Raw genomic sequence first — 26,552 nt, forward strand, 5'->3', positions numbered from 1 at the left:
CCCTCTCTGGGCCTCCCCCTACCTGACATCTTGACCACTCTCACCTGCTGTATGGCCTTCTGCTGTGGGGTCTCAGGTTCCCAGATGAGGGTGAGCTCTGGCTTCTTCCCCACTTTCCTAAAGTGGTAGTCCTGTAGCGGCAGTGCCTACGGGACAGACAGGGCAAGCCATTCGAATTTCCAGTCAGCTCAGGGGTCCGTCGTCTGGCTGCCACTTGGGATAGTCCCTGAGCCCCCTGGAGGCCGGGTGCTGACCCTTCCCCTGACTCTGCCCCCTAAGCTTCCCTCTCTCTACTAACAAGCCCCTGAGCCATCCTCCATCTGGCAGCTTAGGAAGAGATGAGATGAGGGGCTGAGGGCTCTGGGGGGTCCCTCTGAGTCAGGCTCTGGGAGAAGGGAGGAGACCATGGCCACTAGCAGGTGGAAGCCTGTCAGGTCCACAGAAGCCTCCACTGGCTCCATGCCATGCCACACTGGGAGCTCATCAACATCTAGGAACTGGGGTGGGCACAGAAGATGCCCCCGAAGACACCTGAGAAGGATGGCTGGGGGCTGGGATGTCCTGGGCAGAGGTGGAAGGCCTTGGAAGGCTTCAGAGGTGGTGCTGGCACCTTGACTTCCACAGAAGAGCCCAGTCAGGGGGCTTGTGGCCAGGAGGCCAGCGCACAGAAAGCCTGTGGCCAGGAGGTCAGGGAAGGCAGCATCCGGCCATGGACCTGTGGTGCTGACTCAAGGCCTCTGAATGGGAGATGGCAGGGAACGGAGGTGGCAAAATGCCCTTCAGATGTTCTGGCAAAGGTGTGTCACCAGTCAGGTCCTGCTTTGATGCCTCACTGGGTCTGGAAGGCGGCACCCAAGGAGTCTAACAAGGGCCAGTCCCACCCCAGGCAAGACCTGGGCCCCTCCACCATCCAGCATGCCAAGGAGTCCAGTCCCTGCCCTGAGGCAGCGAGGGCCTTGGATAAACTTTGAACACCAAGCTCAGGGCACTCGCCCAACCACCCGAGAGGAGCAGCCATGAGGACGTGGGGGGCTACGCCGCCAAGGCCAACACTGAGGCATAGGAAGTTATCCCAGGGCTCCCCATCTAAAGGACACTGTCTCCAGCTACGCTTTCATTCTCTCCATGGCAACACTGCAGACAATTTCCACTTTGATCTTCCTTAAGAAGAACATTTGATTATTGCTCAGTGAAGATCCTTCTGTAGGAGAAGGGTCTGTGAACTGGGGAGACGGAGAGCAGAGGCTGGGGTTGGGGGGGAAGGGACACATGGGCCCCCCCATCCTTCTTTCACTGGTCCCTGTCCTGTCCCAGGGAGGGGGCAGAGACCCCCAGTTCAGAGAACTGCTCTTCCCTGCAGCCACTAGCCCCCAGCCCCACTCACATTACAGTAGACGCGCTTCTGCACTCCAAAGCGTAAGACCAACACGTCGAAGGCCTTGTTGAGGACACCCATCACCATGGCCTCTGACTCCAAGGGACCACTCTCCTGGGGGAAGCAAGGACACTGGAGGTCACCTGGGGGCCCAGGGGCTCAGGGCAAGGCACCACATGTACCCCCAGGCCAGGGCTGGAGGATACTGGGCTGCCTCCAAACCCCAGTCTCTGCTTCCCTTTTAGAGGCAAGTCCAGAGACAGCACAGGGGAATGAGCTCAGCCTAGGTTGAGGAGGATGGGAGAGAGGGTCGGAGCCCTGGACGGCCTTACCCTAACCATGACTGCAAAGAAGAGGTTGGTGCTGAGCTCCTGCACCCGCTTGGAGGCCATCCGGCGGTCATTGCAGTGGTCAGCCTGTTTCTGGAGGGCGTCTGCATCCATGCTCAGGGGCTCTCTGGAACCTGGTGAGGACAGTGGGAGGTAGGGGCTTCAAGGGGCTGCAGGGCCCTGGGGATGGAGCCTGATGACCTGAGGGCCTCCCAATGACAGATGGAAGGGAGAAGCATCTGGCCACGGGGGTCTCACTCTGTGCCCGGACCTCTCCTTCAGCAAGCAAGCTGCTGAAGCATGGGGACCCCTTCTCAGAACAGGAGGCAGCTAGGTGGCGCAGTGGATAGAGCACTGGCCTTGGAGTCGGGAGGACCCAAGTTCAAATCTGACCTCAGACACTTAATGATTGCCTAGCTGTGTGACCTTGGGCAAGCCTCTTAACCTCATGGCCACCAAAAACAAAACAAAAAACCACAGGGGTGGAAATAAATCTAAAAAATGACTGTTTACTCTCTCGTGCCATTCCTAGTCTCTCCCTCTGAAGTCAATCCAGGCAGTGTGATGGGGGCAGAGGCTCCAGAGGGGGAGACTTGGACTGCAACCCCTTTGCTCCCCAGGCCTGGCCAGGGCCTGTGGTGAGTGCCTGCTTTCCTCAGGCTGGCCCACACGGGAGGCTGCTGGGGGCTCTTGGCCAAGGTCTTTGCTCCCCAACCTTACCGAGGGAGGCTGCAAGAAGCCGGTGCACCAGGACGTCGGCAAAGCGGCGGATGGGAGAGGTGAAATGGGTGTAGAGGGGCACATTGAGGGCATAGTGTCGAAACTGTTCTTCATCTTGGAGCACACCCGTGCAGAAGTACAAGGCCATCTGGAGGGAGAGAAAGAGCTCAGAGGGGCACAGGGAGAGGCCCCCCCAGTCAATGACCATTCGGCAGCCTCTTCCTAGGACCCATGCGACAGTTGTGGCTGAGGAGAGGAAGGGAGCTGACCCTACTGGGTTTGAGCTGGGAAGTGGGGAAGCCTGTGTCTGCCTCTGTGGGCACGACCCCCACTGTGGCTCTTCCCAGTCAGCCTGGGCCTGGTCCCAGAGAAGGCCTCAGCCTTGGGCCTCTGCCCACATTAGCTCCACGTGGCTGGGACAGATCTTCTCAGGGTTAGTCTTTGGGATGGGGTGATGGGAGACACCAGCTGCAGACAGGAAAGCCGGCACTACCAGCTCCTGGGAGCGCCCCCAAGAGTCCAGAGGTCCCCTCATGTCTCCACTGTCAAAGGTCCACTTTTGGGGATGGGGTCTGGGTCCTGGCTCAAGCTCAGGAGGAGCCTGGGGCACCACAGGGGTTGAGAGCAGGGATTTCCTGCTGTCCACTTTCTGCTATTGCAGACCCCAAGACAAGGCAGAAAGGAGGCAGGAGGGGCCCAGGGAGGGGGGTGAGAGGGGGCAGAGCAGTGCCCTGGAACGAAGGAGATTTCAGTCTCCTGAGGCCCAATCTGGTCTAGGACACTTGGTGGCACTTAACTGGCCTCAGTTTCCTCATCTGTCAAATAGAACATTCTAGTATCTTTATCCAAAAAAAAAAGAAAAGAAAAAGAAAACCTCACATAGGGCTGTCAAGTCTGAGCAACAACAATGGGCCTGGGATGTCAAAGCCATGGCCATGTGTCTGCAGGCGTACATGTGCAGACACACACATCCACATCACACGGGTGGTTGGGGCCGGTGCAGGAACAGAGCTGAGGTCTGCTCTGCTAGTGCCCAATAGCCTCCTTCCCTGACCCGGGACCCCATCTGGGGTGGGGTCGGAGGTCAGCCCCCAGCAGGGGGGCTCCAGGTCCCCAGGCATCCAGGAAATGTCTAAGGCCACTAGAAGATGAGGGGAAAGTTGCTCTTGGGAACCAGCATCTGGTCAGGGCTGCGAGAGTGGGGGCTGGAAGCCCAGGCTGAGGAGGGGAACCTGGACACCTGAATGTCCCCCAAACCCCCTGCCCACCTCTGGCTGGCCTTCAGGGTGGACCCCTCCCTATGGAGTCTCCCAGAACTAGGATTCCGTGGTCTCCAGGGATCCGGAGGGGGCAACTGCCAGCTCATCTGGGTTGGCCAGTGCCCACAGCTGAAGAGAGGGTGTGCCAGGCCAGGGGGAGAGAACCCCAGGGGCCACTCTCTGGTGACCATACACCTCAGCAGAGCAACAGGGCCACAGCCTGGTGTGTTCTTGAAAAATGAGCTGCCTCATTCCCTGGGAATGGTGCTGTCTTCCTGGCTACTCACCTCCCCAACTGCAAGTTGGGGTGCACCCACCCCCTGGAGCTGCTTCCAACTCCCCCCATTCACTGGATCTGGGTGTCTCCACTCTAGCTGCTCTGGGGACAAGGGGGCACAGAAAAAAGGTTGAGACAGATAGGTGGGTACCTTCTCTGCTCTTTAGTACTGGGGAATCCAAGGGAGAAGGTTCTGGGGTGGGGGGCAGGAACTATCATGCTGGGGCTGCCAGGGGTTTCTGCTCAGGAAGCAGAGAAGGGCAAGAGAGAAGCCAGAGATGAGGGTGAGGAGAGTACCCGGGCCATGGCTGGCCTAAAGGTCACTGCCACTGCCCTCCCACCAGCTCTGATGGGACCAGACCAAAGTCTCTCTGGTATCAGATGCCCATCTCCACTCCCTTGGGAGTTTCTCCACTTCCTCCCTCCAGTCCACACCCTACTTAGGAACCTTCCCCAGCCCCCCACACTACGAGGACCAAAGACAAGCTCCTCTACCTGAGTTGGAAGCCCCTCACGCCCGATGGCTCCACCTCCCTCGCCCTTCTGTCCATCACAGCAGGCCTAGCCCCACTGTGACCTCCTCCCCCCAGTCTTTGTCCTGTGCACATCTTGCTTCCCTGGGTTAGACCCAAGGTCCCTTCAGGAATGCCCCCCAGCCTTGGCAACTTGGCCTCCAGTGTCTGGGCCAGGGGCTTGGCACACATGGCTTGTGACTAAACAGTCACCATCCGCACAAAGTCGTCTTCTTCATAACCCTGAGGAGTGGGCACAGCAGGCAGGGGTGTGTTAAAAGCCTCAGGCATCAGCTTCTTGGGCCCAGGCCCTTGAGAGCAGAGCCAGCACCTGAGGAGGGGAGCTGACCAGGCAGGATTTGACAGGCATGCAATAAGGAGGTACAGGGCAGGTTGGCCCAGGCAGTGCTGCCAGTGCTCTCTCCTTGCCACTGATGGCACGGGCAGAGAAGCCGGATGTTCCCCTAAAGGCCTGGCAGGAGGCTGGACAACACCAGCCGGCGGTGCCAGGTCTGCCAATGTTCCAGAACTGAGGCTGGCTTTCCATGCAGGGTGGAGGAAGGAGCCGAGGGCTCCAGGCAGCAACGGCAGCACAGGGGAGGGAACAGGGCCAGCATCAGAGGACTTCCTCTGGCTTACCTGCATAGGCCGTGAGCACATGTTGGTGAGGACTTCCTTCCAAGCCAAAGAATACATGTCATCCCCAAACATCTCTGTCAGACTTTTCTAGGAAGGAAAAAAAAAAACAAACCCCAACACATTCCAATCAAATGCAAGCCATAGAAGAGGAGCGAGGGTCTCAACCGGGGCTCCCTCCTCTCAGACTGGGGAGAGAGATTCAGGGTAGAGGTGAGGCCAGTCTCTCAGGCCTGTCTTGCCCTGCTCTAAGCCTAGGACTGAGTCAGGAGGGGCCTGGGGTGGAAACCCAGCTCAAATACTCCCTGGCCCCAGAGCATGGCCTCTCAGTCTGGCTTAGGCAGTGGGGATGTTCTGTCTGCCCCTCAAGGCCCAGCCTAGCCAAATCTGAACAGCCTGTTAAGTTCTAGAGAGCCAGGCTCTAGTGGGATAGTGCCACCCAACAGGAGCAGAGCTCCCTGAAGGATGGACAGTAGCCTGCACAACAGCTCTTGCCAAAGGACTCCCCTAGCCAGGGTGGTTTGGTGAGGCACTCACATGAAGGGCTCCGGCCGAGCTGAAGTCGATGGCCAGTCCCAGCTGATCACAGAGTTCCTCGAGGTCACTCAGCAGCTTACTCTGGGGCGGCGGGTGGCGGCGTAGCAGGGCCCGCTCAGGGAACGAGCGGTAGATGCGATGAGCCACTGCCATGTTGGCCAGCAGCATGAACTCCTCCACCAGCCTGCAGAGAAGGCATCAGATAGGTGAAAGCAACAAGGGTTCTCCTGGCAGAAAAATGAAGATCCTGGACCTGGGGGTGTCTCGGGAAGATGAGGGGCACCTCCCTTGGACTTGGAGTTACAGGAGCCAAGAGGCCAGACACTTAGGGAGCATTCCTCTTTCCCCTTCCTGTGGATGTGCCTGGGGGTTCACCCACATGAGAAACAGAGCACCCCCGAGTAGAAAGAGATGGATAAAACTCTGCCTCTGTCACTTGACCCTCAGTGTAGAGATAATGGACCCAAAGATAGCAAAGCATGTGCTGTCCCTGTGTGGACTGAAGAGAGGAAAGGGACCCCCAGTGAACCCCAGAGCAGAGATAATGGACCCAAAAACAGCGAAGCATGTACTGTCCCCGTGTGAACTGAAGAGAGGAAAGGGACCCCCAGTGAACCCCAGAGCAGAGATAATGGACCCAAAGACAGTGAAGCATGCACTGTCCCCGTGTGAACTGAGGACCCCCAGTGAACCCCAGAGCAGAAATAATGGACCCAAAGACAGTGAAGCATGTGCTGTCCCTGTGTGGCCTGAAGAGAAGAAAGGGACCCCCAGTGAACTCTAGAGTAGAGATAATGGACCCAAAGACATTGAAGCATATGCTGTCCCTGTGTGGATTGAAGAGAGGCTTCAGGAAGGAAGCGAAGGGTACTGGGGCTTGTGATGGGGTCCAAACAGGAGGCATCTGGGAGGAGCTGGCCATTCAGTTGAGGAGACAGAAGCTGCACTTCCCTTGAAAAGTACAAGCAGGAATAATGCAACTTGTCTCAGTCCAAGGCGAGGATGGCAGTCTCGAGACCACATGGCGATGCACAGGAGTGGGGGTGAGGGGGAATTGTCCAGTCCCAGCCTTGACTCTCAGGCAGAAAGATCCACAGGGACTCATGGGAGCAAATACAAGCCCCCCAGTAGAAAGGCCTGTCAAGGATAGTCAAGCCATTCCTGGCCAGAGAGATCAAAGCAAAATTGAATAAGGTAAAGAAGCTGCCTCTGTTCTGGAACTTCCCCAGGGAAGACAATTCCAGGGATGCAGTCTTCCTTTGGCCTAGCCCAAAGTTTCAATTCCAGCCCACTTCCTCCCAAGGCCAAATAAGAGAGGCTGGCACCTGGTACTGGCTGGCATGGTCTAAGGACTCCTGCGATGGAAGAAAGCCCTCTGGTCTCCCTACCTCCTTCCTTGATCAAGGCCTATCTCCAAGGCCCCTTGGGCCTTCTCATGGGCCTCCCCCATCTAGGCTCTTCCTAGGGTTTGACCTAACATTAGATCTACTTGTGCCTTCTTTGCCAATCTTCAATCAACTCTGTCCCCTGGCAAACACAAAAGCCTCCCTCTGGAACTGAAGTAAGAAGTCTCCTCTGACTCTCCGGGGGTTCTGGGGACTCTCCTTCCCAGGCTCTCCAGGTGAGTGATGGAATGAAAATAACTATTAGACCTGGGCAGGCCCAGGCAGGCTTGGGGCAAAGGGCCAGCTGCTAAGGCTTGGACTTCAAAGCTGGGGCTGGGTCATGAACTGCCCAGTACAGAAGTGGGCTGAGACCCTTTGAGATCCAGGCCTCAAGGAAACCACCACAGAGGGGAAAGGAAAAAAATGAGCAGAGGAAGAAGATCTCAGGAAAAAGAAAACTCACCTTGGACATGACAGATAAATCAGGAAAAACATTAAAAACAGAAGGAAATATGGCTTCCATATTCAGTAAAAAAGTTCAGGCATCTATGAATAAAAAACTGCAAAACAAAGGGAAATGATCCCACAGTTGATGAGACAAGGGGCTCTTTGGAACTTAAGGCGACCCTGAATTCACAAACAAGAATTCCTGGAAGTTCTAAAAAAATGATTTTCAAAATGAAATGAGTGGTAGATTAAAAATTATATAAAGAAATGAAAGTAAAGGAAGAAAATTATGAAAAGAGAGTTAATAGCACCAAAAATACTGAAGAAAATAATACTTTTGAAAACATAATTAGTGAAATGAAAAACATATACAAAACTTCACTAATGAAAATAAGCCCTTAAAAAGCATGATTGACCAAATAGAAAAAGAGGTAGAGAAGTTTACTGAAGAAAATAATTCTTTAAAAATTGGAATTGGGCAGGTGGAAGCTATTAACTCCAAGAGACATCAAGGAACAATAAAACAAAGTCAGAATGAAAAAAAAAAGAAGAAATAACTCACTGGGAAAACAAATAGTCTAGAATTACTGGACTACCTGAAAGCCATTATCAAACAAAGTCTAGCTATCATATTTCAAGAAATCAAAAACTCCCATTGGCCATAACCAGACAATGAAGGCGCTATACCAAAATCTTTGGAAGGTAAGCAAAGCAGTACTCAGGAGAAAATGTTTATCTCTAAGAGCATATATCAATAAAAGAGAAAGAAAAGGTCGATGAATAGGGCATGCAAATAACAACAACAACAAAACCTATGAAAAGAATGAAGTAAAATTCCCCAATGAAAAATTCTGAAACTCAAGAGAGTAATAAAACTGGAAGTAAAAAAAATGAACTTCTAAATAAAATATCCTTTTAAAACCTATCATTAGAAGTGGTCATATCTGGGGCGGCTAGGTGGCGTAGTGGATAAAGCACCAGCCTTGGAGTCAGGAGTACCTGGGTTCAAATCCGGTCTCAGACACTTAAGTACCTAGCTGTGTGGCCTTGGGCAAGCCACTTAACCACATTTGCCTTGCAAAAACAGTGGTCATATCAATAATAAAAACAACAAAAAAATCACATATACAGAGAAAATACTTTTGATAAAATACAATAGTCATTCCTAGGATAAGTTTTATCTATATCAAGAGCAAGCATTTCTGTTTGTTTTTCTCTTTTTTAAAGTTTATTTAGTGTTTTATTTTTCCCCTGATACATTCAAGAGCAAGCATTATTTGTAAATGGGATAAATTTGAAGTCTTCCCATTAAGATGAAGGGAGAAACAAGAATGTCCATGATCACCACTATTATTCAATATTATACTAGAAATGCAAGTTATTTTTTAAAAATATTATTTATTTAATAAATTAGGAATTTATTAAATAAAATAAATAAAAGTTGATAGTTTTTAAAAGCTATCTTACTTGCAAAGACAAGAAAAAGAAATTGAAGGAATGAAAATAGGGAAATGAGGAAACAAAGCATAATTCTTTATAAAAGATAGGATGGCATACTTAGAAAACCCTGGAGATTAAACTAAAAAAACTAGCTGAAATAATAAACAACTTTAGTAGAGTTGCAGGATATAAAATAAACTCACATAAATTATCAGCATTTCTATATACTACCAACAAAACCTAGGAGCAAGAAATAGAAAGAAACCACATTTAGAATAATTGCAAATAATATAAAATTCCTAGGAGTCTATTTACCAAGACACACCCTGGGACTATATGAACATAATTATAAACCACTTCTCATACAAATAAAGCCAAATATAACAACTGGAAAAATATTTATAGTTTCATGGGCAGGCCAAGATAATATAATAAATGACAATTCTATTTAAATTAATTTATGTTTTCAGTTCCATACCAAACAAACAACCAAAGAATTATTTTATAGACCTAAAAAAATAACAAATTTCATCTGGAAGAATATCAAGGAAATAATGGGGAAAAATGTGAAGGATAGTGGCGTAAGTAATACTAAATTTCAAACTACATCCCAAAGCAGTAATCATTAGAACAATCTGGCAGTGGCTAAGAAACAGAATGGTGGATCAGTGGAATAGATGATAGCTGCATGATACACAGTAAGAAATAACCACATCGTAAGTTAGAGTTTGATAAACCCAAAGAACCAAGCTTTTAAAAAATGTCACCCTTTGACAAAAAAAAAAAAAACAGAGAAAATTGGAAAGCAGTTTGGCAGAAACTAGGCCTAGATCAATATCTCACAATGGATACCAAAATAAGGTCCAAATGGATAAATGAGTTAGACCCAAGGGATAATATAAGGAAATTTGAGAAGCATGGGAAAATGTGCTTGGCCAGTCTTTGACTTAGAGAAGAGTTTATGACCAAAAGAGAGAAAGAAAGGATCACTGGGAGTGAAATGGATATTTTTGATTATATGAAATTAAAAAGCTTTTGCACAAACAAAACAAATGCAGCCAAAATTAAAAGGAAAACAAGCAGGGGAAAAATTTTATAGCACGTTTCTCTAATAAAGGTTTCATTTCTCAAATATATAGGGAATGAATCAAATATATTAAAATAAAAACCATTCCCCAATTGGTGAATGATTAAAGGATATGAACAGGCAATTTTTAGAAGAAGAAATTAAAGCTATCAATGGTCACATGAAAAAATGCTCTAAATCACTAATGATTAGAGAAATTCAAATTAAAATAACTCTGAGATACTACTTTATACCTATCAAATTGGCTAACATGTCAGAAAAGGAAAAGGACAAAATGCTGAAGGGGATATGGAAAAATTAGGACACAATGCATTCTTGGTGTAGTTGAGAACTGACGCAAACCTTCTAGAAAACAATTTGGAACTATGGCCAAAGGCTATAAAAATGCACATGCCTTTTGAAGTAGCAATATCACTCCTAAGTCTGTATCCTAAAGAAATTAAAGAAAAGGGGAAAGGACTTATTTCACATGCTTGTCTGCATGTACACATGTCTATGTCTAAAATCTCCTTTTTGGTAGCAAAGAGTTAGACATGGAAGGGATGCCCATCAATTTGGGCATGGCTGAACAAGGTGTGGTATAGAATTGTGATGGAGTATTATTGTGCTATGAGAAATCAAGAGGGGATAGCATGATGGTCAGAGCACCAGTCTGAAGTCTGGAGGATCTGACGCCTAACACCCACACTTACCAAGCCGGGTGACCCAGGGCAAGTCACTAAACCCTTGCAGGAAAGAAGGAAAAAAAGAAAAGAAATAAAGAGGAAGATGGTTTCAGAAAAACCTGGGAAGATTTATAGGAACTTACACAAAGTAAACAGAAACAAGAGTGCAGTGTATACAGTAATAGCAATGATATAAGGATAAAAACCTGTGAAAGACTTCTCTAGTTCGATCAAGACAATGATCCAAGGCAGTTCCAAAGGACCCATGATGAAAAAGGCTATCCACCTCCAGAGAGAACTGATGAACTTTGAATGCAGATTGAAGCATACTTTTAAATTTTTTTCTTGGTTCTTTTTTAAAATCTGTGTTTTCTTTTGCAATACAACTAATATAGAAACAAGTTTTGCATGACTTCACATAGGAAATCAATATCAAATTGCCTGCATTCTTGAGGAGAGGGAAAGAACAGAAAGGAGGGAGAAAATTTGGAACAAAAATTTTAAGAAATGAATGTTAAAAAAAATTTTACATGTAACATGGAAATAAAAAATGTATAAAAAAGAAAAAGAAAAATCTCTTTTATGCTAAAAATCCTACAAAGTAGAAGCACAGAGGTATTTTCTTTAATATTAAAAAAGCATTTATCAAAAGCAAGCATCATAGGTAATGGGGATACACTAGAACCTTTTCCAATAAATATGGAAATGAAGCAAGGATGCCTACACTCCCTATTATTATTTGATATAGTTCTAGAAATGCTAGCAACAACAAAACAAGAAAGAAATGAAAGGCATAAATATAGGTAAAGAGGACATAAAACTATCCCTATTTACTGATGATATGCTAGTTGGAGAATTCAAGGGAATCAGCAAAGATACTAATTGAGACAATAGTTTCAGAAAACTATAGGTTACAAAATGAATCCCCCCAAATCAACTGATAACTATATATAATAATGAAACATAAGTAGAAAGAATAGAAAGGGAAATTCCATGTGAAATAACCACAAAATGCAGAAAATATCTGGGGATTTACTTAGCAAACCACACCATAAATTCAGTTACAAAGTGCTCTTTAAAGAAATAAAAAACAACTTAAATGGAGGAATATCCAAAGCTCATGCCTAAAATGATAATTTTCTAAAGTTAATTTATAATTTTAAGGCTATATCAAATAAATTACTATGATGGTATGCTAAAGAATTTGCCAAAAAAAGAAAATTCATTTGGAAAAACAAAATATTTAGAATATAAAGGGAAATGATGAAAAGAAATAAGGATAATGAGGGAATAGCACCTCTAGATCCCAAACTATGTCATAAACCATAAAACTATCTGGTTTTTTTTTTTAAGAGAGGGAGGGATGAATCAATGGGACAGAAACAATAGAATTCAATGACCTAGTGTTTGATGAAATGACAAACATAAATTACTGAAGAAAAATCTCCATGCTTGTTCAAAACTGGGGAGAGACTGGAAAGGTGCCTAGAGACTGAAATGAGATGCAGACCAATGCCTCGTGTCATACTCTACCACATATTCCAAAGGAAGGCACACCTTGACACTGAAGATCCCACTTGGAAGAGAGACAGACCACACACCTCTCACAGCCAGGGGGAAGACAGGTGCAAACAGAGGCTGATACCAAAGGGAAATGAGATGTCTCTGATTACTTACAACTGAAATCTTCTGAAGAGATAGCACTGGTGTGACTAGGATAAGAAGGGTTGAATAGATTTTTAGTCAAATTTTTCTGATAAGGGTTTAGTATCTAAGATATATATATATATATATATATATATATATATATATATATATATGTAAAATGTGTGTATATAAAAGATATGTATGACACATATGTACATATATGAAACTAATAGACATTCCCCAATGGATAAGTGGTCAAATGATATGAAGAGTTCTCAAAAGAATTGTAAAGTATTCATAAAACACATGAAAAATGATCTAACTCATTGAGAAAATGAAGATCAAAATAACACAGAGATTTCACCTGACACTCTGCAAACTGGCAATGATGACCCAAAAAATGGAAATAGTTAATTTTGGAAGGAAGATAGGCACAAGGAGTTGGGAAAGGTATGCCATTTTTTTTTTAGCTTTGGCAAGGCAAATGGGGTTAAGTGACTTGCCCAAGGCCACACAGCTAAGTGTCTGAGGCTGGATTTGAACTCCAGTACTCCTGACTCCAGGGCCAGTGCTCTATCCACTATGCCAACTAGCTGCACCCTGGGTGCGTCATTTTGGAAAGAAATCTAGAATTATGCAGATAAAGTGACTAATCCCTCCGAGCAAGCCATTGATCAGAAGAAAGCCCCCAGACTCCAGAATATTCCCAGGAGCACGTCTGATGCTAACTCAACAATGGAAACATGGCTGAGGCCTACGCACTGGGGAATGGCCATGGAGGTAATGGAGATGACTATGCCAGGAGAAATAACATGTGACAAATCCACACAAGCAGGGAAGAAAACAATCTGCAGAGTGACAGCTTCCCTAACTGGGTCCTGCCACAGACTGAGGAGCTGAGAGGCCCCTTGGACCCTCCCTCTGGGGAGAGCTCCCACTCACCATGTTTGGGTCTTTCTCAAGGAACTGACTGCTGCAGTGCTGAATTACCATTTGTCATGTGGAATGACTAGGGGAGGGCAAGGATGCCTGGGGTGATGTTAAGAGGCAGAAAGTAGGGGTAAAATGTGACTCAAAACAAAAAGAGAAGAGAGCTTGGGGAGCTCCTCCTGAAGCATCCTCTCTGTACCCCACCAGCATGTGCATTGCTCATGTGGCCACCAGATGGCAATCTGAGTCCCCATACAAGACCTCTGGAAGGCAACGGGAGCCAGAAGCCTGGGTCTTCCTGATGGGCAGAGGACAGGCCAGATCCCCCTTCCCTCAAGACCCTAGCACCCAGATGGGTTGGGCTGCTTCTAGGGGATTCTCTCAGGGATGATCAGCATTGTTCCCTGGGATCTGGGGATGTGGCACTGCCCAGACATCCAGGCATGTGCATGGGTTTGTATTGTGGGTATATGTATATGTGTGGTGGGTGGGGGCTTGGGCAGCTGGCTAGGGGGGGTCCCTGGGCACTGAGGCCCTTTGCCCATCCATCTTGGACTCAGCGCCCACCCTTGCCCTGGCATTGCCCAACTCTGCTCTGGTTCACTGCCTAGCCTTGGTCAAGCTGCTTTCTCCCTGGGTGGTGGATCTTCTTGGCTCCAATCCCAGTTGGAGCACTAGCAGGGGCCTGAGCTTGGAGTCAGGGCGTCTTCTAGGTCTCCTGAAAGAGGGGCCTTAGAGATTTTATTCCCCAAACAGTCCATACAGCTCCGTCAAGGGATATGGGCTTGACAGTGAGAAGGCACTGCCCACCTCTACCTGGTCATTAGGGTTCCTTGCAAACACACACACACACACACGAACAAGAGCAGGTCACAAGAGGCTTCTCTAGCCAGGTTCAGCAGAAGCCAGAGGATGGAGAGTGAGCAGCCAGGAGTCCAACCATTAGGAGAGGCTCCATTCCAAAGAATGGGAGCCCTGCCCCTGCCCTCCACATATGGGGCACCAAGGAGTGGAAGGAAATGTCTCACTACATCCAAGCCCCACTGACAGAGGGTCAGTCTCTGCACTTCCCAAATGGCATGAGAAAAAAACATTGATGAGGAATCAGAAAGTCCTGGGGCAAGATTGGAACTCAAACCCTCAGACTTTGGGCAGATCATCTCCCCCAGGCCCCAAATGAGAAGGCTGGACTAGATGGGGGCTGGGTGTTGCCCAGTCCTTGGAGCTTTCCTGTCCTGGGGTGGCCAGTAGGTGGTAGCCGAGTCTTTTTGATAACCGGGTCCTAGGAGAGCCCTGTAGAGGCGCCAGCACCAGCTGGGTGAAGCAGGCAGATTCCCGGCTGCCATGCTGGGCTGGTCTTTGTCTGTGGCAGAGTACCTGGGTCAGCAGCCCTCCGACTGCCATCACTGGTCCTCCTCCCTTCTAGGGTTCCCACATAGCCCAAGGCTGTCCAGACATACCAGTACATCTCAGTGACTGCTGTGGGAGGGAGGAGGTTGCTCCATGTAGGAGTGGGAAGAGTTGCTAAGGCAGGACCACCGATGGGGTTGAGAGGCCAGTCGACTCTGGACCTAGGCATCCACTCTGACGCCATCCTAAAGACCGAGGACCTTCCCCATGCACAGCCCTGATTATACCCAAAGTCCAAGATGCTGCCTGCCTTTGACCCTCCCCCCATTTGGGCTGCCAGCTAGGGGGTCCTGGGAGGCTCCTCTCCCATCCTTTGGACCTATAACATGCCCCTCTAGAAAATCCAGGCAGAAGAGGCTCCTCTCTGGTTCATGAGAGGTAGGTGGCAGGGATGGCACCAGAACCAGAGCAGGCATGGAAGAGAGGACAGGGAGGAGCCCAGTGTTGCCTGAAGCTCCCAGGGTCCAAAGGCCAAAGTCAAGATGGAGCTTCCACTCGAGCAGAAGTATTCTGGCAGCCTCAGGGGTGTGCTGTAAGAGCAGAACTGAGGCTCCCTGAGCAAGGGGACTCGGGGCGGGGGGTCCTAGCAGGACAGTAGCAGCAATGGACATCACAGTGCTGGCTGATTTTGTCCAGCCCCACCAGGAGTCTGAGGCTGGGTGGCCAGCTGCTGCCCACCCCCAGCACCCTCATTTCAAGAGACTAGAACTAGGAAGAAGTGTCCTGAGCAGATGGGGGTGACTTCATTGGGGACGGTGAGTGCCTAAGAGAGGATTACGTGAGGCCTTTTCTCCCAGGAACAATCTGGCTAACTTTTGGTTAAACCAATTAATTAGAAATTGGACAGAAGTCCAGCTTCCAGGTCACTTCTCCCAAGGTACCACGGGTGCTCTGATCTGAGGGGCTCCAGACCCCGGGCCCTCCAACTCCTGACCTTCAGGGAGGCAATGAGCTCTCCAAATGAAGGACAAGGCTGCAGAAAGATGCTGAATCTGGGCGGGGGGTGCTGCAAGACACTAGAAACCAGCAGCTCCCTTCTTCTCAAAGTTTCGGCAAGCACAGCTTGGGGGTAGAAACCTGGAGAGTATCATCTGGGTGGCAATCCCCTGCTTCACTGCCTAGAAGAGGCTGCGTCCCACGCACAGCGGAGAAGCGGTGGCATAGCCATCAACACTGGCTCTGAACAGATAATTGCATTGTGGCACCTGCTGGGTTGGGCCCAGCGGTAGGGCTGCTGGGGGCCGGCTGTGCCGACCTGGATCTCTGGGATGATCAGGGCTGGAGCACAGAGACAAGCCTCCACAGCTGTGTCATGGCCAAGGTGGTGACCATGCAGGAGCAACCAAGTCAAGGGGCTGCCCCGGGGAGCAGGGATACCAGGGAGGCAAGCTGGTATTTACAACAAGGAGAGGGAAAAGCATGTCACTTGGCCCTTCAGTCTTGGGGAAGGAGGGCAGTCTATCTTCCATGGTCCCATGGCCCTGCTGGGACTGGTGGTGACAGGAGAGGAGGTGAGGAGGCTGGGGAGCACAGCATGTCCTCAAGCAAGGAGAAGGTGGGGAGGGGTTCCTCGTTCAGCCTTCATATCCACTGATGTGACTGCTGCTGACCAGGGACATACACGCATGGCCAAGGGGTCTCTGATTGTCTCTGGAAGGCCATGGGAAAAGCAGAGACGATGTCACCCACAACACAGTGGGGGGCTGAGGAGAGGAGCGCAAGAGGAGGGGGGCATCTCCAAGGAGTTTCAGGAGAAGAGGGAAGAGCTTGCAAAGCTTTCAGCTCCTCAGGTGAATTGACTGAGGCTAGAAAGTTCTGATCAGCTGTCTGGGAAGACTGAAGATGAAGGGACCCCAAGGAGCTCTGAGGTAAACAGAGGACAGATTGAGAAGCCGCCCAGGAGAGCCCCAGGGAGGCCTCTGAAGGAGAGAGAGAGTGAAAGAGCCCTGGGAGGTTTGGCTGGGGGGCGGGGTGGGATAGGAGGGGAGGTTCCACTGCCCTGCCAGTCCTCCACCTCTTTGCTCCTTCAGACAAAGTTGGTCCACTTTCCGTGACACCTTCTGTGTCATTCTCCTGTTTTCCAGGCTATTACTCCTACAAGGTACAGGGCTTGGGATGAGCAAGGCCTGAGTTCTTATCCAACCTCAGACACTCACCAGTTTGACTCTGGGCAAGGCATCTCACCCTATTGGCCTCAGTTTCTTCATTTGTAAAATGAGCTGGAGAAAGAAATGGCCAAGCCCTCCAGTACACCTGCCAAGAAAAGCTTCAAATGGGGTCATGGCGAGTCAGACAGAACTGAAGCCTGAAGCCCAGACTGTGCTAAGTGTCTTTACATCTAGCACGGCACTGGATCTGCAATCACCTTGGGAGCCGTGGGCTGGGAAGATGCCTACTTCACAAAGAGGAAGTTGAGGCAAATGGGGGTTAAGTGATTTGCCCAAGGTCCCAGAGCTATTAAGTATCTGAGGCTGAATTTGCACTCAAGTCTTCCTGCATCCAGACTGGGTGCTCTATGACTCCGGCTCTCCTGGCTGCTGATGAACAGGGAGGAAACGGCCACTGAGGACACTCGAAAGAACAGTCTTAGTCGAGCAGTCAAACCGGGAGCCAGCCTGGGGGCCATCATGGAGCAGAGGCTGATGAGGCAGAGAATACGACGGGAAACCAAGGAGGCTTCTAGAATGGGGGTCCATCCCAGAGTTCAAACCAAATGCTCCCTATCCCATTTACCCTTTAGCCCTCTAGAATGTCTGTCCCATGGGCAACAACCTTCCCTTCATCTCCTCTCCCACTCCTTCCATCTACTAGCTCTTACTGAAGACTGATGATGCAGCCTCCATGGCCATCCTCTCCAGTCCTGGTTGCACCTTTACTCTTTCTTTTGGGCTTCCAAGTCAAAGCAGGAGAGCTGGGACACATCTTGCTGCCCACTGCCAGGTTCTCTCCCTTCCTCCATCACTTCATTCCATCCTCCTTTGAGATCATGCTCTCCATAGCTACCACCCAATCAAATCCTGGCAGCTGTTATCTCTAGACCCTTGAGTTCCCTTTCTCATTAAGTTCAGTATGTGGTTCACAGTATTTCTCTCCCAACTCTTGTGCACAAACTGGGTGACTTCACACCTGTTGACTCTCCCCCAAATACCCTAACCCCTCTGCTCCTCAGCTCCCATGAGCTCCTCTTCCATTCTTGCTCAGAGATGGCCGTACTCTCGTCTCGCCACACTCTCCCTCTGCCTTCTCTTACAGAACTTCCCTCTTTACTCTCACCATGACCTCTAACCCCTCAACCCCTCAGTTCTCTCCCAAACCATCTCCTTTACACTGGGCCCTCTCTCCTCTTTTCTCCATCTTGATTCCTTGGGGAACCAATTCAACCATTCACTGACCTTCTCTCTTGACCAAGGCTGACTCATTCCCTCCTGTCTTCTCTAAAAAAACTGTCATCCCTGGCTCCCTTATATTTTCAGGGGGGTTTGGGGAAGGCAATGGGGTTAAGTGACTTGCCCAAGGTCATACAGCTAGGTAATTCTTTATAGAGTCTGAGGTCAGATTTGAGCTCAGGTCCTCCTGACTCCAGAGCTGAGGCTCTATCCACCATGCCACCTAGCTGCCCTCTTCCTTATATTTTCAATCCCTCCCTCTCTATTGTCTCATTTATTATGTTTGTCTCCCCCCATCCTAACCCCCTCTCCCCACTTGATCCTTCCATCCTTGCTATCATCCTATTTCTCTTCTGCCCTTTATAGCTAAACTCTCTGAAAAGACCATCTACAGGAGAAACCTCCACTTTTTCTCCTCTCCCTTATTAACCTCTTACAGTCTGGCTTCTGACCTCCCCTTTCGACCAAACTTTCCTCTCCAAAGTCACCAGTGATCTCTTAGCTGCCAAATCCATTGGCCTTTTCTCAGTCTTCATCCTCCTTGACTTCTTCCTCCATACTCTCTTCTTTCTAGGTTTTTAGGACATTACTCTCTCCATGTTCTCTTCCTGCCCATCAGATCAAGCCCCCTGCATCCAAGGTCACCTCCAGTCGTCCTATCTACATCTTGCCACTGGACCCAGATGACCCTGGAGGAGAGAATGAAACTGATGACTTTGCACAGCTCTGCCTTACTTAAATCTAATTCACTTGAAAGTCAAGACATCACTCTCCTGATGTCATTGGTCCTCATCAAGAATGAAGAACAAACCCAAGAGGATCGTGACCTCTAACTATGATTGTTCCTTAGGGCCCTACTTCCAGTCCTCTTCTCTTTTCTTTTCATACGCCTTCACTGGGTGATCTCATCAACTCCTATGGATTCAATGTCCATCTCCATGCTGATGATTCTCCAACCTACCTGTCCAGCCCCATCTCCATCTGCTTTTCAGACATCTCTAATTGGATGTCCATTAAACTCAATATATCCAAAATGGAATACCTTCTCTTTCCTACTAAACTCTTTCTTGTCTTCTCTCCTCCTTTTTCCTATTATGTTGCATAGGATCTCAGCCTAGGAGTCTTCCCAGACTCCTCCCCATCTCCCCCCCCCCACCCCATATTGAAAAATGGCTTGGGCAGGCAGCAGGAAGAGCCCAGTTGAGATTAGAGACCTTGGTTCACAGTAAATCATATGTGACTCCCTCTGTCAGTAATCGGTATGAAGATGGGGAGTAGCCCTTGAGGATGTCTTGGAATCAAGGAAACTTGGGTTCAAATTCTGTCAATTTCTAGCTAGGGGATCCTGAGAGAGAAAACTATGTATCTGCGCCTCAGTTTCCTCCTATGCAAAGTGAGGGGGTCATCATGGCTCTGATTCCAGGATCCTATGAGCTGAGAAGAAGAATGAGTGGTATAGGGATTCAGGGTGGAAGACTGCCAGTCCATGAAGAGTAGTGGGATTCTGGGAGGCTCTGAAAAGTAGAGGATAGGTCAACTAACTACAGTCTAGAAAGAAAGCAAACTGAGGCCCAAAACAGGAAGGACAGTACAGGGGGAGGAGGAGGGAAAATGGAGGTTTCAGTGAGAAGGATGGACACATTCAGGAGAGTGAGATGGAAGGGCTGGAGACTAACCCCAAACTGGGGATTCCACAGCTCAAAGCTAAGGAGGTAGCAAAGTCTCTGCAGCATGAGGAAACGGGAAAGGATGAGAAGCCCTGGTCTGAATCGAGGAGAGAGGGAGCCTTCCTGAATCTGACCCAACCCAAAGGGTCAAACCCTTAATGCTGCTAAATTCACAACAGTTTTGATTTTTCACCTGGGTACCATGATAACTCTGTCCCAGCAGAATGAGGATCCTTGGGAACTTATGTAAAACCCTAATTCTGAGCAGTTCCATGACCTCATGGCACAGGTGGCTGCCCTGCTCTTCAGGCTCTTCTTTATTCATCCTCATGGCCCTTTACATTTTATAAATCTTCCTCTGAGGAGGTTTTCTAGCTTCATCAAGTCTGAGGCCTTTTCCATTCTCTCCCCTTTCCAACCCATTCTCCACACAGCTGCCAAAATCACCTTCCTAAGTCACCAGTCTCCCTCGCTCTGATGTCACAGCTCAAAGACCTGCGGGGACTCCCCTTGCCTCAAGAAGAAACTACAGACCAGACCCTTTCCAGACTGGCCCTCCAGATCTTCCTAGATCTTTCTTCAGCTGGTCTCATTTTCCATGACTCCTCTTTCTTGCACCCTTTGTTCCAGACAACTTAATCAAGCCCTGCCCTGCCTGATACCAGCCTCACATGGGAACACCAACTCCTCTTCCTCCCTGTCTAGTGACAGCTCTTCTCTTCCTTCCCAGCTTGCATGGGCTATCTTCTCCCATCCTTTCTCCCATTACAGTAACATTTTCTCTCTCCTTGAAGTACCTGGTTATTCTTTATTTGACTGTGTGTTACCTAGCTTCTCTTCTCCTCAGTGGAATGAAAAAGTCCTTGAGGGCAACCACAAACCTCTTTTTATCCTGACCTGACTCCCCTCCCCACCAAGTGTCTAGGATAGGGCTTTACAATGAGCAGAAACTTTACTACATTATCAAATGAAAAACGGGATCTAGAAAATGCTTTGCAAACTTCTAGGGTGTTAGCTCCGTCAGGCTAAGCATGGGCAAGTGGGGAGGCCACTGTGACCCCGGCGTGGCCTATGCCAACCACTGCCTCTGCTCAGTGGGGATGATCGGCTCAACCTTCGGAAACCATGGAAGCCATCGCTGGGCTCTGTGGCTGGGCGGCTGCTCAAAGCACACACTGTCCCTGAGACTGCTGAGAGCAGATGTCCCAACCTGCTATCCTGGGGCCCCGGGGCTTCCATAGGAGAGAGGCCAGGAAGGGCCAAGCTGGATGCCTGAGAAAGGTCAGCCCTGGGTTGAGGTGTCTCTCTGACAATTCCCCTCCACCCCACCCGCAGCTGGGGTCCCCTGCAACCTGTGGACACTCTGCCTGTTCTCCTCAAACCACATAAGAATGAATGAGGTCTCGTCCACATGCATGGAAAATCCCAGGAGGTGAAGGCCTCCGGAGCCAGACATAACAGGCATGTGGGTTCTGGAGGAGCCAGCTTTCCTCCTCTGCTGAGCTCTCGCTTCATCTGGCCTCATGGTCAGGACGAGCAGGAGGGGTCGAACTGCTTTAATGTCTGTTTCCTCATCTCATTTGTCTCCCTGAAGAGGAGGTGTCCAGAGCAGATCCCAGCAGAGCTGCCAGGGCAGCGCCGTGGCAGGGAGCTCACTATAGGAGGCTGGTTAAATCGACACTGCACAAAGCCCTTCGTCAGCGTAAATCTAGACAGCCAACCTCACCGAGCTACTGTTCCCCTCCTGAGGTCCAGGGCTGCACTCATGGAGAGCACATGGGCAGTAGCCCTGGCTCCCTCTCTCCTATTTCCGATGTCAGAAAATTCCTGCTAAGCAGAACCAGGTGGCAGCGAGTGTTGTAGTGTGGAGCAATGTGGAGTAATTAGGGCCCGCTGGCCCACAGAGGGTGTGGACATAGCCTCCTTTCTCTATTTCAGGCCTTCTGCCAACTGGAAGGGGACCACCGCCTGAAGTGAAGTGTCCAAAGCTGCATGGGAGCCTTCCCTCATGGGGGAGGCTGCGGAAAACCCCAGAGGGCTTCTTGGCTGGCTGCCTGCCCTCCCCTCCCGTGGCCTGCTCCTGTGGCAGGTCAGGGATGGGTCCATCGGACTAGACCTCAGCTGGGTTACTGACAAAACCACATGGAAATCAGGTTCCCACTTCAAAAGTTAACTTCTGGCAACAAGAGACTCCAGGGAGAAGGGTGGTTGGGAAGGCAAATACACAAGGATAAAAGCTCCCGAGGTCAGAGGAGGGAGCTGGGCTTAGAGGGCCTCAGCTTGGCACCCCTCTCCCCTAACCCCCACTTGGGCTCTTCTGGCCCTTTGGCCAGCCAGCTGACAGTTAAAGGGATGATTCAGACCTGGCAGTGGGCCAGCAGAGATGCCCAGCCAGAGGGCAGGAGGGCAGATGTGCTCATGTCCCATCAGGTAGAGAGGAAGCAAGGGAGGCACCTGGGCAAGCTGCAGGCCTGAAACAGAGTGTGGCAATGCTTTGACGGCAGTCTTACCATGGAGACCATACCTAGAGAGGCAGACCAGAATTCACCAAGTAACTTCCCCCGGGAAGGGGGATCTCCTGTCTGTGGTGCCTCTCCCCTTACACCAGCCTCACAAATGTCTCTAACCTTCCATCTCCAGGGTCCTCACCCAGCCTGGGGGGCTCTAGCATTTGTAAGTCTATTAAGAAATGGCTAAAGTAGAAAGTGCCTTTGCAGGTCCCTCCCCTTGCCTCCCCCCTGCCTGGGGATCCAGGAGCTGAAAGGGGGCTTGGCAGCTTGGGAGGGGGACCACCTGCAGCTCTGGTAGCTACTACTTTCCCTCCCAAAGCCACACTGGCCCCATGGAACCCAGGATTTCCTCCATCAGTTTTTTTTTTCCTTCCATAATCCCTTTTTTTTGGGTCCCAGGGCTAAGAGGAGAACCAGGAGTCAGTGCTTGACCTGTTTTTTCTTGATCTGAATCAGAAGCAGAATCCAGGGTCTCTAGGGGATGGGCAGATTTTCTTTGTGCCACAGCCTAGGGTGGGGGGAAGGCAAGCTGGGCTGGTAGAACCAGGAGGCTATGTGGTTCCCTGAGGTGAGGGGGGCGTCCCCAGAGGGTGCCCAGGGTCTTGGCTCAGCTGTAGGGTGAGAGTCTTCCCTCGTTGGAGAGGCTGTGGAAAGCCCCAGGGGGTGGTGCTTGGCTGCTCCCATGGCCCACTCCTGTGGCAGGTCAGGGATGGGACCATTGGAGCAGACCTCAGCTGGGTCATTGGTTCCCTAGTCTGTAGAAGAGGCCACAACTACCAGAGTGGCTCAGCTGTGGTCGCACTGGAGAAATAGTTGTTTTCTTTATGATAATAAGCCCAGAGAAGTCTTCGGGGAAGTCCTTCTTCAAGGCCCGAGAGCAGGCAATGGCAAGGCTGGGATCAGCCTCTCTATTGTCCTGCGTGTAATTCTGCAGGGTTTCTCCATGGCAAAGATGCTTTAAAGTCCTCTCTCCATCAAGGGTCGTGTCTTCTCTTCCACTTGGGGGGAGCCCTTGACCCCTTGTGGACACAACCCTTCCAATGATACTCACCTGGCTCATCTGTTCCCTTCAGACAGAATCCTTGGAGTCCTGGCTCAAAGCTGGCTTTCCTATGGATACTCCCAGCTCACTCTGGCTCCTGGGCTCACATTAAGGATAGAAGTACTTTCATGCCAGTGATTCCATTTTTAGAACTCTACAGCCTTGGGGAGCAGCCAGAGCAGGAACCATCTTCCATGCTGGGGATATGGCTCAGTGATTTGCTGGGGGCCACCCAACTAGCTGAGCTGTTGTCCTGACATCACTGTTCCTAGCTCTTCCTTCCCTGTGTGCACATGGGGAGCAGTCCAGAAGCGAGCTGGCAGCCCGGGACCCACACAAGGGCCCCTGGATGCACTACAGACTATGACAGCCTGAGTCCAGTCTCTTCCCCTTTCGGCTTCAAGGGCCCTGCCCAGGTCACCACTGAGTCATGGTTCCCTCATGTGTAAAAGAAGGGGTTCTTTACCGGTCCTCAAACTCAACAGTCCTGTCCTGCTCTGGTGGTCTAAATCACACCGATGAATAGAAGAGGATGCCATCTTGGAGGTCCCACAGGTGATGGGAGGCCCTGGTGCCTGACGAAGCTGCCCCGGCTCGCTGGGCCAACCACTTTGCAACAGAGAAAGCCTCTCCTCTGGGCTGGGGAGCTCAAGCCAGCAGAGCCCTTCCCCCAGGCTTGGGAGATAGCGGTGGTCATTGCCAATGGACCCTCCTGGAAGACTTTCCCAAAAGTTACCAGCTCCCACCTTGGTCCTCCCCAGTCCCGGCGCCATGTCTTGGTTCTGCCTGGTCAAGAATAGACCTTCTGCCACCTTCATCCAGGGAAATCGCTCTTCTGTGTCAGGACCTGACTCAGGTGCTACCCCTGTAAATGCCCCCCAATTCATCTGGATATCTCCTCTGCCCACATTGTGGGCTTATGGCAGACATTTTTCCCCCAAGACGATGTCACAGGCCTGGGTCAGAGAAATCTTGTACATATAGTGTACTGAATATAATCATGGCTGAATGAACAAATGACTTCTAAGCACAGACAGTGATTGGTATTCTTGCCAGGTATGCCAGGTATTGGTGTTGTCAGGCAAGCTTGCTAGGTATGCCAGAGGCAACCACAAAGCTTAGTCTCTATGTGGGGAAGGCAGGGAGCAGGGAGGGAGAGAGACAGAGGGCTAAGAGAGATGGAGAAGATAGATGGATTCTGCCATTCAGTTGTTTCAGACGTATCCAACTCTTTGTTACCCCATTTGGATTTTCTTGGTAAAAATACTAGAAGGGTTTGCCATCTCCTTCTCCAGCTTATTTTACAGATGAGGAAACTGAAGCAAGCAGGGTGAAGTGACTTGCCTAAGATCACCCAGTAAGTGTTTGAGTCCACATTTGAACTCAGGTCCAGTGCCTGGCATTCATTGCATCACCTAGCTTCGCAGAAAGACTATTACAACTTATAATAGAACAGGCCTGGTGTTAAGTCTGGGAGATACAGATCTAAGCAATCAAGACAATGTCTCCTTCCAGAAGCAAGGTAGGTATAATGGTGGGAAGCTGAGGGTGGGAGACCAGCAAAGGGAAGTTCCCCTAAGGGAAGGCCCAGGGCCCTGGGGGGGTGGGAGGGGACCTGAGGACAAGCAGCATGACTAAAAGATGACAAGAAACTCTGTGGAGAGGGGAGCAAAAGTCTCCCCAGGTCTCCCTGGGACTCTTCCAGAGGCCATCTCTGGCTCCCTTGCCCTGGACAGGCCTCCGCAGTGTCCAGCAGGCTCCCTCCTAGAGAGACTGGTGTGAAAAGCCAGCGCCCACCCAGCCAGGCAGTTTTCCTTTGGTCGGTCTTTGGCATAGGGCACACAAAGCAGAACTCGCTCTTGGAAGGCTGAACTAGCTAGCGGAAGCTCTGCTGACTTAATGGAACATACCTAATTTGCTCTAATTAAATTACTCGGCTATAGATGATTATCATTTAAAACTGATACAATAAGTAAGTTTGTGTGATTAGTCTCCAAGCTGACAAATGAATACATTTATCAAATGGCATCTTGGCCTCGCTCACTGTGCATGAAACCCTGCAGATGAAGAAATTAATTTTCTCTTCTCTGCAATTATTAAGAGTTGCACCAATTGTAGTTGTGCCTCTCTTCTTGTGGTGTCCATGTTATGTTGGGCAGGGCCATTAGTCATGGCCTTTAAACACACACACATGGGCACATGAGCACACAGGCACAGAGCGCGCGCGTGCGCGCACACACACACACACTCACACACACACACACACACATATATACACACACGCTCGCGTGCGGAGAAAACAGTGAAACCAACAAGAAAAAATGTCTGCAGCTGTTCAGGACTCACAGTCCTGGAGCCTCATGGCCCCTGGAGCCCCAAGGCCCCAGCGCTCTCTGGAACCAGTTAAGACCCTTGGTTTTAGGGTCCCTCTTCCCACACACACCTTCCTAGAGTTTTCTTTTTACAAAAGAGGAAAGCCAGGTATGAGAATGGTCCTCCACCCACCCAAGAAAGATACGGTGTAGGCTGGACATGACTGTATGACTGCTGCCACTTTCTTGCCCCAGGCCCTGCTTTCTCAATCGATGAAAACAAGTCAACCAAAGAAGATCCACTGGGCAGAGACCACCCACCCCTGGAAGCTCTAATCATCCTGAAGCTGTCGGGCAAACAAACTGCAAATCCACACTCAGAGGGTGGGAGAAAATTGTGTAACTTATAAATATGCAAGTGGATCAGTGTTGAAAAACTTTCATAATATAAATTGGAAAAAATAAAAAATAAAAAAAAGGTCACTTGTTATTTCAGAAAAGCCTGGGAAGGGCAAGCCACTTAACCCCGTTTGCCTTGCAAAAACCTAAAAAAAAAAAAAAAAAAAAAAAAAGCCTGGGAAGACTGGCATGAACTGACACTGAGTGAAGTGAGCAGAACCAGGAGAACACTGTACACAGTAACACAAGCAGTGTGAGATGATCAACTGGAAGGACTTCACTCTCTCAGCAGTTCCCTGATCAGGGACAAGTCTAAAAGATTTGTCATGGAAAATTCCATCCTCATCCAGAGGAAAATACTTAAGGAGTCTGAATGCAGCACAGCAGACTATTTTTACTTTAAAAAACCTATTTATAGGGGCAGCTCAGTGGTGCAGTGGATAGAGCAATGGCCCTGGAGTCAGGAGGACCTGAGCTCAAATCTGACCTGATACTTAATAATTACCTAGCTGTGTGCCCTTGGGCAAGTCACTTAACCTCATTGCCTTGCCCCCCCCCAAAAAAACTGTTTATGGGTTTT

General features: G+C 49.6%; 1 protein-coding gene across 6 annotated transcripts in view; it reads right to left on the reverse strand.

The window, feature by feature from the left end:
- Positions 1 to 26,552, reverse strand: part of DIS3L2 (DIS3 like 3'-5' exoribonuclease 2) — a 348,067-nt gene that overhangs the window by 20,840 nt on the left and 300,675 nt on the right. For all 6 annotated transcript variants that reach the window (XM_074189654.1, XM_074189656.1, XM_074189658.1 and 3 more), the window contains 6 exons: positions 5,646 to 5,829; positions 5,112 to 5,198; positions 2,425 to 2,572; positions 1,708 to 1,838; positions 1,385 to 1,489; positions 45 to 146 (listed from right to left, as the gene is read on the reverse strand). In XM_074189654.1, the coding sequence (XP_074045755.1) occupies positions 45 to 146; positions 1,385 to 1,489; positions 1,708 to 1,838; positions 2,425 to 2,572; positions 5,112 to 5,198; positions 5,646 to 5,829 (757 nt within the window). The remainder of the gene's footprint in view (positions 1 to 44; positions 147 to 1,384; positions 1,490 to 1,707; positions 1,839 to 2,424; positions 2,573 to 5,111; positions 5,199 to 5,645; positions 5,830 to 26,552) is intronic.

The sequence above is a fragment of the Macrotis lagotis genome, chromosome 5 (genome assembly GCF_037893015.1).
Source record: "Macrotis lagotis isolate mMagLag1 chromosome 5, bilby.v1.9.chrom.fasta, whole genome shotgun sequence".
Classification (NCBI taxonomy): domain Eukaryota; kingdom Metazoa; phylum Chordata; class Mammalia; order Peramelemorphia; family Peramelidae; genus Macrotis; species Macrotis lagotis.